Source organism: Myotis yumanensis, unplaced genomic scaffold, assembly GCF_028538775.1.
Source record: "Myotis yumanensis isolate MYYU_CA2020_CCGP unplaced genomic scaffold, mMyoYum1.0.hap1 SCAF_1, whole genome shotgun sequence".
NCBI classification, from domain to species: Eukaryota; Metazoa; Chordata; class Mammalia; order Chiroptera; family Vespertilionidae; genus Myotis; species Myotis yumanensis.
Genome location: NW_027223752.1, coordinates 197,201,361 through 197,216,186, shown reverse-complemented (window position 1 = coordinate 197,216,186; position 14,826 = coordinate 197,201,361). Strand labels below are relative to the sequence as shown.

Below are 14,826 nucleotides of genomic sequence, written 5' to 3'. Positions count from 1 at the left end.
GTTCCTTACATCCATTGAATTTAGCCCATATTTTGTGCACTCCCCAGGAATCAGCATATCACTTGATTAGAAAAGTAAATAATATTATGAACATAATATTTTACTTATGTGCTTCTGCATCAGGAGGGTGAGAAGAGGTTAAAGACAGATAGGACTTCTAGATTTCTGTCTTCCATGCAATGTTGTCTCTAGCTTTATAATTTATAGAAAGAGCTCTGTTCTTCATCTATTTCCAAGATAGAATTATTGGTTACTTTACTGAACACTTAAAAATCTTATTGTGAGGAGCAATGTTCCTCCCACAATTGAGTATAGCATGGAAGATAACATCTTCTTTTCTGAAAATATTTTTTCACACTCTTTTCAAAGTGCTGGATTCTATATAAAGATTGCTTTTAAAAGAATATAATATTCATTGAAAGAAAATTGATCAAATGATTTTTCTTAATATAAAAATACGAAAATATTTTTGATAATCATTTTTATTTGATAGTAAGAGGAACACCTATTTCTTTATGACAGAACTAGAGGCCTGGAGCACGAAATCTGTGCAAGGGTATCCCGTCAAGCCCTGCCAGATGGGGTGCATGGCCGGAGGTGCCCCTTCAAGCCCTGCTGGATGGGGATGTGGCCTGAGATTCCCCATCAAGCCCTGCTGGGCTGAGGGCACAGCCTGAGGTTCCCTGTCAAGCCCCACCGCTTGGGTGGCGCATCCTCAGGTCCCCCGACCTGGCCCGGTGCCACGCAGTCTCAGGTCCCTGCTGATTTTCCTTATGGCTCATTATGGGAACCCCGCCTCTGCTGTGGGCACAGCCATATTGTGTTACAGGAACCCTGCCTCCATTGTGGGCATAGCCATCTTGTTGTGGCGTGATGGAGTGAGGATAAATTTGCATATTACCTCTTTATTATATAGGATTACTTACATTATGAATACCAGTGATTTTTAAATATAATGAATTGACATTTAACTTTCAGATTATCAATTGTACTGGTCTTTAAAAATCTCATTAAAATTAATAAAACAATTCTTCTATAATTCTTTAATTTATTTCTTCGAAAATAATCTCTTTACTTTTAAAACATTACTGTCATTTTCACTTGTTGGGGGAAAAAATCATTCCATTGGTTATCTTTATAGTCTAAAGAAATGCTCAGAACTTTCCCTAGTACATAAAAGGCACACAGAAATATTTATTGATTAAAGTAAAAACAGTCATAATTTTTTGGTAGAGTTTGTTATGGACTAAAGTGTGTACCCCTCTCAAATTTATATATTGAAGCCTTAACTCCCAATGTGTCTATAGTTGGAGATAAGACCTTTAACAAGATATTTACAAACAAATTAGCTTATGAAGGTGGACTCTAATCCCAGAAGACTTGTATCCTTGTAAGAAGAGGAAGAGACATAAGGCGTCTTTTTCTTACCAGGGGCATACAGAGGAAAGGCCATGAGAGGACAAAGGGTGAAGATTGCTCTCTACAGTCAGCAAGGAGGCCTCACCAGAAACCAACTCTGTTGGCATCTCTTTTATATATATATATATATATATATATATATATATATATACATATACACATGCATATTTGTTGATTTCAGAGAGGGAGAGGGAGAGAGAGATAGAAACATCAATGATGTGAGAATCATTGATTGACTGCCTCCTGCACGCCCCTTACCAGGTATGGAGCTTGCAACCCAGGCATGTGCCCTGACAGAAATGGAACAGTGACCTCCTAGTTCATAGGTCCACCATGCTCAACCACGGAGCCACTGCAGCCAGGCCCTGCTGGCATCTTGATCTTGTATATCTAGCCTCCAGAATTGTGAAAAAATAATTTCTGTTGCTTATGCCGCTGAGTCTGTAGTATTTTGTTATGGCACCTGAGCAGACCAATGCTGAGCTTTATAGAAACTTTGTAAACATTCCAAAGCAGGATGTCTTATCATCATTATTTTCAATTTTGGCCTAATCCTAATAACATCGGGTAAGTAGAGAGGCTTATTTTTATTTAAAACAGAAATCTTATTTTCATAGCAAACTAACATTTGAAGACATTTCCCTGTTTATATGATTGGTTGTATTATTCTCAGATCCCCACATTCATGAAATTGGGCTCAAATTTTGTTATCTCCAGCAATCATCATATCACTGAAGGTTATGCAATTAAAGTAGTGATATCATGAATAGAATTTTTAGAGTTATTAATGTCCCTGTGCCAGAAAGTGGATAAAGAGGAAGAGGGTAAACATACCTGAGGCTATAAAGGAAGAATGGGACATGATCACCAGTGAATGATCATGGGGAATTCTAGGCTGTTTCTTTAGGCTAAAAAAAGAGGAACTTGAAAATTGAAAACAAGAAGGATGTGCAGGAAGAAACAGGTTTGTCCACTCAGGAGTTTGCCTAAGTTGGAAAGATCTATTCTCTCTTTTTCCTCTTTCCAGTTTTACCAAATTTTCGGCAAGAAAATAAACAACATTTTGTGATCAAGAATATAGCAGATGCTGCACAGGCCAGCAGGAACCCAATGACATCCAAAGAGTGGTACTGGAACCAGGTGAGGTTGTGGACAGCTGGCCGCAGGTGTTTGGCTCCTTTGTGGCGCATGACATACTCGATCCAGAAGACCGCTCGATCCAAGGGCTTTACAGGTTGATCATGGTGAATCCTTGATAATCTCATCACATTCTCTTTATAGCTGGAAAGCAAATAAGGAACAAGGCAAAAAAGAAAGAAATGAATGAAATTTTTTTTTTGTTTGTGACATGACACATGTTATAAAAGTTAAACTAAGGGCCACAGAATTGTTACATGAACACTGCTCATTGTATAGAATTTTAACACACATAGTAGGGAGATGGTAAAATAAATATATTATTAACTGAATGCGGTTAAATGCAGGCATAGAAAAAACAATAAGAATAAAACAGTTGTTAATTGAAGCCCAATTTTTCTGAGTTGGAAGTGTGACATTATGAATTGTACTTTCCAGAAGATTTCCAAGACCAAGATTGTGAATGTTCCAAGATTATGGGAAAAGTTCCATTGCAAGGTAAGCATGATCCCTAACATGTTCTTGTATGGTGCTTCATACAATCAATGGTAATCCTTTAGAAAGAAGTAGTACTTACGAAGGATCATTAATGACTGTTCTCAAGGCCTTGAGCAAGTCAGCACTTGTCATTGTGTGCATGTTCACCTCCACAGCTGCTCCTTTGGCCTTCATGTGAGCAATGTTATCATGCTGATCAGCAAACATGGGAACTCCCACCATAGGGATCCCATGATAGATACCTTCATAGATCCCATTTATTCCACCATGAGTGATAAAAGCTTTGGTTTTTGGATGACCTAGTGTGGGGATAGGATGAGAAGTGGGTGAAAATTTTATTATAATGCATGAACAGAAAAGCAGAGACAGAAGAGGAAGATCTATGGGATAAGTTATTGAAGAAGGCATTATTTTCTACAGTATTTCCTGTGGGGCACTGCTACCACAGAAAATTGTTATCCTAGGAAAAGGAGGCATTAATTCCCTCTGTGTTCCTGAAACTCTTATCTAAATTCATAGCAAGTATGAATCTATAAAATTAATGGTCAAATATTTAATTATATCTTTTTGAATTAGAGGTAAAATGAAAAATATTTACTATTGTTAACTGTTTGTTGATATTAGTTTTTATGTTATTATTAGCTGTTAAAGAATTGATCAACTTGTCCATCAACTACTATATAGCCTTTCTTCTCCTTAGTCTTACCAAGAAGATCATTCTGGGGTAGCCAGTCATAGAGCTGAGTATTGGCTCCTAATGTGGCTGGTTTCTTTCCTGTGTATCTCCATAAAACCTGTGGAAGACAGTCAATATACTTCACAAGTAATACCACAGGATAATGACGTTTTAAGGTTGTAGAGTTTGTATACACCATGCATCTACTCTACTTTAGGTGATAGTTGAGAAGGGAGTATAGAAGTGTACTCTATAAACACAAAGAAGTAGTGGGGCTCTTTATAACAACCTTTTTAAACGAGTTTGTGGTAATTGCCAGATATCATTTTGTCTATTATCACTAAGAACTTCCAGGAGTGAGATTATAAGTGAAGACTTAGAAAATAATGCCATGATAGCCTAATGAGTCAGAGTTTGGGAGTTAAAATTTTTATGGCCCAGGACCTCCATATAATTTTTATCACTGGTGCTCGTAGCTTTATCTTCATATTAGTGTTTCTTACAAACATTGCTTTAGATTTTAACTACTTATTTTTTGGATGACTGGTTATCATTTCATCCTCCATTTCTTTCTATTTCTTTTTTCTCCCACAACTTCTTTATTTTAAAGTAAAAATAAGGTAGTGCTTTTGCTTATATTCCAAAGTTTGGTGAAGTATATTGTTTGGTTTCATTTCTTCAATTATCATATTTGCATTTATATATAATTTTTATAGAATTTTATGGAATTTAACCAAATATACAAAAAAACAAACAAACAGCTGTTGGATGTTTTATAAATAGCAATATAAAAAGAGCAGTAATCTAGGATGGTGGTGATAACATTAAAATGAACTGAATATTATAAATTAGGACATGCAAAGTGTTAGACTATATTAACATTCCCATGGCCTTTTAATTCTAGAAAATGTTAATTAAAACGCTAAGTGAATCTAGGCTTCTACTTCTGTGCTTAACTATGATGAATCAAGTCCTAATACAAACAAAGACATGGAGGATATTCTTATGCAGCTTTCATATCTATGTTTGCCATTTCATTTCTCCTTTTTCCTGGTCTTGGAGTAAAGGCACTTCAGAACTATTTGGGAGTTGTTAGAGCAGGCCTTAAGATTTCATGAAAAATGGTGCTTAATGTTTTTATCTCTATTTCATTGAAAACAAATGATTGTAACAGAAAGCTCAGCAAGCAAGGTGCAAATATGCCTACACTCACTATTGTAATGTTTTACAAATGTTTACTAAATACTGGTACCTGATATGTTAAGTGTAAAATGAGATTCAACTTTCAGTGGGAAAGACACCAGCCCAGCAGGATTAAAGGTTGTACTAACCTTCTGTGGAATCTGGGCAAGGGCTGAGGCAATAAGATTGCCCTTTTCTTCTGTGAGATTTTGGATGATTGAACCCAGAGAAAACACCACAATACCATCATTGCCTGAGCTCTGGACAAATTCTTCTATTTCCTGTAGAGAAAAATTCTTTGTATCATAGATATACTGTATCTTAGGGAATAAAATAAAGTTCTCTTATATTTCTAAAATAAATATTCAAGGGAATTGTCAGAGGCCTGGTTAGATTTTTAAAAAATCATTGACACTTTTCAAGAAAAATGGTGCTTAACATTAACCACCTAAGCTCTTTAGGAGAAAATATATAATACAATATACGGATAATGTATCATAGATTTGTACACTTGAAACTATATAAATTTATTAACCAATGTCACCCCAATAAAGTTACAGTTTACATCTAATATATCATTAATGTGTTGATCTGCCTATGGCTTCATTAGTAATTTTTCACGTTCAAGTCTTCCTTTATGCCTAAGCAGATATTTGTTAGAATTGTGGTATCTACTTATATAAAAACCATGGGTGGTGTTCATCACGTCCAGAAGATCCGCTGCAACCAAGTGGAAGGAAGTCAGTCCTGCAGGGGTTTTCTTGTCAGAGGCTGCATCCTCCCCCAAGCTGTTTCCCAGAGCTGTTTCCTGTAAGGGTGGGGTTTGAGGCAGGAACCTGCCCTCAGAGCGTGGAGGCAGATCTTTCTAAAGTGTGCCATGCGCCAGCACAGCCAGGGGTGAACCAGAGTGGGGACAGCTGAAAGGTTTAGAAAAGACAGACAAGAGAATGAAAGCCAGGTCTTGGTGGGATGCTGCTTCTCTGAGAGACAGCGACCACTCCCACAGCCATGCCTTTATTTTATAGCAGATGCTAGGAGGCAAAGTAAGGGCATGACCAAGATGTTTACAACATTCTCCTGGGTTTCAATCCTACTCAACTACATGCACCTGAACTCTATCAAGCCTACATCACTCAGGCACGTGGGGCCAAGTGTTCGGACCATAGGTTCAAGCTTACAACTACAGCTGTTGGCTATCATTGTGCTGGAAGGGCCCTGCCCTCCAAGATAGGACTTGCACGTGGCAATGAGATGACTGTGCCCTCTCATGAGTCCAAGGCTTGAACCTGTCCAAAACTCTGTAGCGGCTCCACACAATAAAGTTTTAATTCTGTTTCTTTGTTACTAATGTTGTGGCCCCACCCATAACAAAGAAACAATTTCCGGAGGATGAGGCCCAGGAATCAGGATTTTAAAGAGATTCCCAGGTGATTCTAATGTGCAGCCAAGGTTGAGAACCACTGCTATAGATAATATTAAACATATATCTAAACGTGCAATTCTTTGTCCAAACAATGAGCATGTTCAAAAATTAAATGAAGAAATTTTGGATATACTCCATGGAGATTTTCACACATATTTGAGTGATGATTCCTTTGATTCCACAGAGGATGCTGAAAAAGAAAATTTTACCATTGAATTTCTTAATAGTATTACTCCTTCGGGAATGCCGTGTCATAAATTAAAATTGAAAGTGGGTGCAATCACCATGTTATTGAGAAATCTCAACAGTAAATGGGGTCTTTGTAATGGTACCAGATTTATTATCAAAAGATTATGACCTAACATTATCAAAGCTGTAGTATTAACAGGATCTGCAGAGGGAGAGGCTGTTCTGATTCCAAGAATTAATTTCTCCCCATCTGACACTGGCCTCCCATTTAAATTGATTCGATGACTGTTTCCCGTGATGCCAGCATTTGTGATGACTATTAATAAATCACAAGGACAAACTCTAGACAGAGTAGGCATGTTCCTACCTGAACCCGTTTTGGCACATGGTCAGTTATATGTTGCTTTCTCTCGAGTTTGAAGAGCATGTGATGTTACAGTTAAAATTCTAAGTACTTCATCACAAGGGAAATTAGTCAAGCACTCTGAAAGTGTTTTCACTCTTAATGTGGCGTACAGGGAGGGAGATATTAGAATAAGTTTAATCACTTTATCAGTCATTGTTTGCATCACTGTTGTTTTCATATCATGTTTTTGTTGTTTTCATATCATGTTTTTGTTGTTTTTATAACATGCCTCTGTTGTTGTTATATCCTTTTGTTACTGTTTATTTATTAATAAATTTATATATTATTTTCATATACATTTTACTAATTTCCTTTCATCTCTAACACTTCTATTATAGAAAAAGGGCAAATAGCAATATTAAAATATCTCCGCTAATTAATTCCCTTTTTAAAAAAATATATTTTATTGATTTTTTACAGAGAGGAAGGAAAAGGGATAGAGAGATAGAAACATCGATGAGAGAGAAACATCAATCAGCTGTCTCCTGCATACTCCCCACTGGGGATGTGCCTGCAACCAAGGTACATGTCCTTGACCGTAATCGAACTTGGGACCCTTGAGTCCACAGGCCGATACTCTATCCACTGAGCCAAACCGGTTAGGGCAATTTATCCCGTTTAATGTGCATGAATTTTGTGCACTGGGCTACTAGTCTATAATAATAAAAGGGTAATATGCTAATTAGACCAGACATTCTTCCAGACAAAGCCCAGGCTGTAACGAAGCCAGGGTCCCGGATGCCTGCCAGCAGCTGGAGCAAAGCCAGCCAGGGTCCTGGGTGCCGACGCATTCCTGGAGGGAAGCCAGCCCGGGTCCCTGGTGACTGCTGGCAGCTAGAGGGAAGCAAGCCTGGGTCCCCGGTGCCAAAGGGAAGCCAGTGCCGACAGCCAGGGGTATTGGGCCTCTAGAATAGTAATAGTAATGTTTTGGAAAAAGAGATATAACATATTTAAACAGCTCTATAGTTATAAATTACTTTTAGGAGATAGTGATTGCCTGTCTTTTTGATGTATAAAACTCCCAACTCAGTGAACATTAGCTCCAATGTTCTTAATTTCAGCCTTAGCACAGAGTTGATACATAGCTACTTCTGTAAATTAAACTGCCTCACCATTTAGAGTTGTACAAGTTGGCCATGGGAAACTCTGGGTTTGGGCCCAGTCAGATCATATTCTATGAGAATGACATCCTCTAGACATGCATCATGTATTTCTTGTGACTGCTTTTGTGGCAACTCTGGAGTCACATATTCCCCAATTAAAGGCTATTAAATGACCAGAAAAGAGATGATGTCGGCTTCATTAATATTAGGAGGACATATTTGACACCACAGAAATTATTTTGTTATTATTTTGATTCACCTTCCCAAACACATGGAGTTTGAATAAAATGTGTGTGTGTTTGTGTGTGTGTGTGTTTGTGTGTGTGTGTGTGTGTGTGTGAGTGTGTCTTCTTGATTGGAGGACCTGTCATCATCGTTTTTGCTTTTTTTGATGTTTTAACAGTTTATTTTGAAGGTGATTTAGAAAAATTTAAGGACACTCAGAGAAAAAAATGTACATAATACACTCATTAAATAAGTATTTTGATTAAATAAAAATAAGTGAAATATGTTTTCTTCTGCAACTCCAGTAATGAGTTGCTATTCTGAAGTTTCTTATACTTACAAAAAGGGGGCGCAGGGGATTACGACAATTAAAGCTTCCTCTTAATCACAGAAACCAAATTTTTCTTTTCTTCCCAATAAGTTAGTTTCCATCTTCCAACTGTGACTTGTTTTTTTAATAGATATGATGCTAGAAATTCAGAATGATTTAGTAGTCTTTCCTTTGCAAGTACAGCAATCTGATGCAGGTAGGTACAGTTGGCAAAGACTATAGGTCCACTTTCTGCTTTGATGATTTTTCTGCATTAATATTCTCAGTTTTACTATCCTCTCAACGTTTCTGTGGGACTACACTCAGAATGAGGATTTTCTGAAACTGGTGCCTGTCTTTCAGCATTTGCTCTGGCTCCATGTCAGACACTGCAAGTCACAGTTTCTGGATAGCAATTCATGCCTGAGCCTTCAATTTCTTAGAGCCTTCTGTAAAATAAATCAAGAATCTCCTACGAACATCATGTACCCTGAAAACTTCCTAAAGGGATTTTTAAAATCTTCTCGCAGTATAAGTAAATGAGGGTTTCCTCTTCACTCACTATTGATAGTTCAACACAGTATGTATGTAACGCTTATCTATTAGTCATTTGTTTCTCAATACTGTTTTCTTTTAACATCCCTGACACTCCACATTTTTTTTATTTGAAGACTTAAGAATGTGGTATACAATCATCTTTTTTATTCCAAAAGAAACCTGTCATCAGGTTGGTAAAGAATGAAGCCAAGTTTGGGTCTCTCATTTTCCTGAACTCTATGCTGGTGACCTCCCCTATTTCCTTTGCTGTGTGTTGCTGTGTCATATTACCCAAATGACTTATAGAAAATTCTACCTGAAAATTCCGCTTGTTCCTTTAAGTAAATAGTCACAATGTAGGACTCATTGTATTAGTCTCAAAAAAATTTTATCCTCTGTTTTCTATTGCAGTAGAAGCCATCACTATCAAATAAACATTCAAAATGAAAATCAAAGAGTCATCTTTATTTCCTTTTCTTCCTTTAACTCTTACTTCCCCTCTCACCCAGTAAATAGTGTGGAACTTATCCCAGTGTCTCATGAAAGCATGTTTATCTCTCATCCTTCATAGTATATGCCCATTTTCATAACTTTATCATGCTTATGAAGAATACTACAGCAGTCTCCTTAGTGATTTTCATGGCTTCAGTTTCCAGTTGCTCCTATCAATTATCCATATTGTTAAAAAAAAGATATTTTAAGATGTGCTTCAATCACGCCAGTTTTTTTAGCCGGATTTCCCAATATAATACCTAAAGTACCTATTAATAACTCACAAGAATCCTTTGGCATGGAAATAGAGTTGGCCATCCAATGATATTCAACATCATGTTACTGTTACCAAGACTGTAAGCTTTAAAAGGAAATCAGGTATCACATCATAAGGTACATAAAATCCATCAATGCTGTAGTCTTACCTTAGGTAATGGTTTGGCAGGTTTGCAGTGCAATCCTCCAACAAATTCAAAATTAGGTAGATATGGACGAGGAAATTCAAAATCCCAATATGTTCTAATTAACCAAATTTCAGCTTTCCCCAGAGTCTCACATAATGTAGTGGGTCTTCCTGGAAAAAAAAAAAGTTGGGTAAAAGGAAATAGACTATAAGTTAAATGGGAAAATTGCACCACTAACTTTATGATTAGCTCTCAAGGGAAAATTAAGTTTAGGTCTTCTAGAATGATATGGCTTTTAGATGTCAAATGAAATGAGGCATTAATATAATCAAATGGAATAAAAAAAAAGAAAGAGAAAAATAAATAAAGATGAAAGAAATAAAAATGAAAGTTAAAAAAAGAAAATAGATTATTTGTAAGTTTTTTTTTACAAGATAAAAGGAACCAAACATTTAAACACAACTCCAAACTTCTAATTAATTTATTGCCAGTTTTTTCTCTCCAATTGAATGGCAGATGATAGATTAGCTCCACAATATTTGCACCAAATTACCCCACAATGTTTTCTAGTCTTCTATTCAAGAATATGTCCATGACCTCTCCAGCATGTTTTAATTTCAGGATTACTCATCTACACTAATAAAAGAGAAACATGGTAATTAGTGTACGACCGCTACCCTTTTCATTGGCTAATCAGTGAGTATATGCAAATTAACTGTCAGCCAAGATGGCGGCCGGCAGCCAAGCAGCTGGAATCGAACATGAGGCTTGCTTGCTGCAGTGAAGGAGGACTCCAACGTTCCACGCCTCTGAGCTACAACTCTAAGAAACTATGTTGCAAACATAGAAGATAAACAAAACCTCAGAAACCAGCTTTCAGTCAGCCGGGCTTTAGCAACATTGTATCGATGTTTTCAGCAGCGAGGCCTCAGAGCTAAAGCTGGCCCAGAATAAATAAATAAAAAAAAAGAAAACAAGGAGCGGTTGGAAGCTTCAGTCACTCGCTTCCAGAAAACAGCCCTCAGCCTCTCACCCAGACTGGCCAGGCACCCCAGTGGGGACCCCCACCCTGATCCAGGACACCCTTCAGGGCAAACCAGCTGGCCCCCACCCGTGCACCAGGCCTCTATCCTATATAGTAAAAGGGTAATATGCCTCCGGGCACAGGAGCAGCAAGGCCTCCCGGAACCGGGATCAGGGTGACATGGGGCAGCACCCAAACCCCCTGATCGCCCTCTGTGTGTGACAGAGGGCAGGGCCACAACCTCCCTATCTGCCCTGCTCTGTGCCTGATGGGGGGGACTCCCCAATCCCCTGATTGCCCCACAGCTCTGTGTTTGACAGGGTGCAGCGGACCAACCCCCTGATCGGCCCTGCTCTGTGTGTGACAGGGTGCGGCGCCCCAACCCCCGCTCCCCCCCCACGGGCCTTGCTCTGTGTGTGACAGGGTAGAGCCATGACCTCCCCATTGGCCCTGCCCTGAGTGTGACAGGGTGCAGCACCCCAACCCCCTGATCCGCCCTGCTCTGTGTGTGACAGGGGGTGGTGCCCCAACTCCCTTATCGGCCCTACTCTGTTCATGACAGGGGGGAGCTCCTCAACCCCCTGATTGGCCCTGCTCTGTGCGTGACAGGGTACGGAGCCCCAACACCCCTGATGAGCCCTGCTCTGTGCGTGACAGGGGGCAGCGCCCCAACCTCCCTGATGGGCCCTGCTCTGTGCATGACAGGGGGTGGCACCGCAACCTCCCCATCGACCCTGCCTTGAGTGTGACAGGGGGCGGTGCCCCAACCCCCCAATCGGCCCTACCCTGAGCGTGACTGAGGGTGGCATCGCAACCTCCTGATCCGCCCTGCTCTGTGCATGACGGGGCGGCGCCCCAACTCCCCAATCAGCCCTGCTCTGAGCCTGACCAGGGGCTGCACTTAGGAATTGGGCCTGCCCTCTGCCACCCGGGAGCAGGCCTAAGCCAGCAGGTCGTTATCTCCCGAGGGGTCCCAGACTGCGAGAGGGCACAGGCCGGGCTGGGGGACCCCCCCTCCCCCCCGAGTGCACAAATTTTTGTGCACCGGGCCTCTAGTATTGTTATAGAATCCCATCAATATCAGTCGACCTCATCCTTCTGTGTTATATCTCATCACTTCAATTCATGGGGCACTATTTAATTAGTAAGAACTCCATGAATAATTCATACTCATGATGACCCTCTTTTGGGATGTGTGGTTCACAAATACATACTACAGTTACCACACAACTTTTTACTGCTGTCTTACTTTATTGCTGCCTCTCTGATGTGTTTTGAAGGGTATTTAGGGTATTTATTTTAGGTATTTATGCAGAAGAATAAATAATTGCAAATAACCAAGTCTTTAATTTCTGTTTATAAAAAATACATGTTTTATAACTGAGAGGAAGGGAGAAAAACAGGTGAGAATCCTTTTCACTTTAAGATTCTAATTAAAGTTGATGGTGACATAAACCCAGGGAGGAAAGCTTCATTTTATATTCATTACTTTTTAATGTAAAGTCATTTAGTCCGAAGGCTATAATTTGATAATGAAATTTTGACCGAGGACACTCAGTTTGAAATTGCCAGAGATTAGATTACAACTCCATCCCTTAGCTTCTGAATTAATGTGTTTTTGCCCTCTGGATGTGTACTTTTTTTGAGACTCAAATCATGCCTTGATTCCAAACCCAAGGTGATATTTTTATTAGTCATTACCTTATTTAAATTAATCTTTTTTCTGCCTAAGTGATTTAGTTTATATGATCTGAGCCTCATTTTAGAAAGACAACCTAAAGCAATTAGGAAAATTCTACATTTAAAGTATGAGTCATAATAATGGGTATAGAAGGGATAAATGGAAAGAGAATGAAAATGAATTTAATATAAAACAAACTGTAAATAATTTCATAAATTGTATTTGAAATGTTACATAAGAGGAATTATGGACATAAAACTGAAATTAAATAAACAAATACCCAGTTTCTTTTAGTTATATAATTTACATAAAATTGAATTATATAATCAAAATGGATAATTCTAAATATATGTGTGTTATGTGGGTTAAGTTAATTAATGGGTTAAATTTTATCTACCAAGTAGAAATTATTATCAAATGAATCTGTTAGTTTAAGTGAGTTAAGTGGGGTGTTTTTTAATTTTAAAGACTTCTTGCGTGAAAATATTATTAGTACAATTTTTGTTTAATAGAAGAACCTCTTTTCTACTCCTTATACAATGCTTCTGTCCTTTTTCTCAAGTTGAGGCTTTTCAGAGGTCTTTACTCATAATCCTACCATGCCAAAATGTGGCAAGATATATTATAGTTTTCTGTTGCTACTGAGGGTAGATTTGAGCCAAGATTCTTGTAATTTTTTCCTATATCTATAGAGCTTAGTAAGTAATGTGCTCCCAGCATGCATAATGATTATAGAGTTAATTAATTACAGCAAATCATTACATTTGAGTTTAAATCATGGGTATATAAAAGGATTTAAAATATATATTTTCATTGATTTCAAAGAGGGAGAGTGAGCAAGAGAGAAGAAACATCAATGATAAGAGAGAATCATTGATTTGCTGCCCACTGCATGCCCCACACTGGGGATCTAGCCTGCAACCCAGGCATGTGCCATGACCCGGAATCTAACCATGACATCCAGGTTCATAGATTGACCACACTAGCCAGGCTCAAAGGTTTTTTTAAGTTGATTTCTTTGAACATTAGTTCTGTGAAACAATTTGATATTCAGTGAATTAAATTAGATCATATATTTAGTGTGAGATATGATCTTTTGTTTGTTCTTGTTTGTGCTTTTCAAAGATAGTTGAAGTAGAAGCCATTCTGAGTTGATTGATTCAGCTCTCAGCTAAGTGTATGAAATTGCAAATAAAAGCATTTTAAGCAGAAAAGGCAAAGATTAAAAATAGGTTGATTAGGTGTATATCAACCTATTAATCAGTGATTCTCTTTAACTGCTCAAGACACAAAGTCTTTTAGGATTTAGTAATTACTTTTTTAGGTTTTTGTGTAGCATTCCCCCAAGAAATATAAAGTATCCTAGGAATCTTTTTCATGACCAGCCATGATGAACCTGTCCAAATACTCAACATATATTAGCAAATAAGACTCAGCAACATATTAAAAAGATTATACACCATGACCAAGTGGGATTTATTCCAGGGATGCAAGGCTGTACAATATTCACAAATCAACAAACAGGATACAATACATAAACAAACTGAAATACAAAAAGCACATGATTATATCAATAGATGCAGAAAAGTGTTTGAAGAAAATCTGACACCATTTTTGATAAAAACTCCCAGCAAAGTGGGAATAGAGGAATCACACCTTGACATAATAAAGGCCATATAAGACAAATGTACAGGTGACACCATACTCAGTTGGCAAAAACTAAAACCATTTCCCTTAAGAACAAGTATAAGACAGGGATGTCTTCTTTAACTACTCTTTTTCAATATATATTGATTTCATAGAAGAAAGAAGATGGATTCAGAGAGAAAGAAACATCAATGATGAGAGAGAATCCTTGATCTACTGCCTCTGGCTCACCCCTTACTGTGGATGGAGCCTGCAACCTGGGCTTGTGCTCTGACTGTGTATGGAACTGTGAGGTCCTGCTTTATAGGTTAATGCTCAACAAGTGAGCCACACTGGCCAGGCTCAATGGTATTTTCATACACCAATAATGATCTATCAGAAAGAGAAACTAAAAAAAAATTCCATTTATCATTGCAAGAAAAAATTTCAGATACTTAGGAATAAACTTAACCAAAAAGGTAAAACACCTATAC

At 38.2% G+C, this 14,826-nt stretch overlaps 1 protein-coding gene across 1 annotated transcript; it reads right to left on the bottom strand.

The window, feature by feature from the left end:
* Positions 1 to 500: 500 nt before the first annotated feature.
* LOC138994433 (UDP-glucuronosyltransferase 2A2-like) lies at positions 501 to 12,199 on the bottom strand. Its single transcript, XM_070394397.1, has 6 exons — positions 12,196 to 12,199; positions 10,023 to 10,171; positions 5,062 to 5,193; positions 3,761 to 3,848; positions 3,134 to 3,353; positions 501 to 2,700 (listed from the first exon to the last, which is right to left on the bottom strand). Exons 1-6 carry the CDS (start codon positions 12,197 to 12,199, stop codon positions 2,421 to 2,423), a joined length of 873 nt encoding a protein of 290 aa, XP_070250498.1. The 3' UTR covers positions 501 to 2,420.
* Positions 12,200 to 14,826: the final 2,627 nt, after the last annotated feature.

Excerpts from the sequence above, each read along its gene's own strand:
- LOC138994433 (XM_070394397.1), bottom strand. Across the intron at positions 5,194-10,022 it reads CTGCCAAACCATTACCTAAG|GAAATAGAAGAATTTGTCCA; the intron begins GTAAGACTACAG and ends TTTTCTCTACAG. Across the intron at positions 3,849-5,061 it reads TTGCCCAGATTCCACAGAAG|GTTTTATGGAGATACACAGG; the intron begins GTTAGTACAACC and ends TGTCTTCCACAG.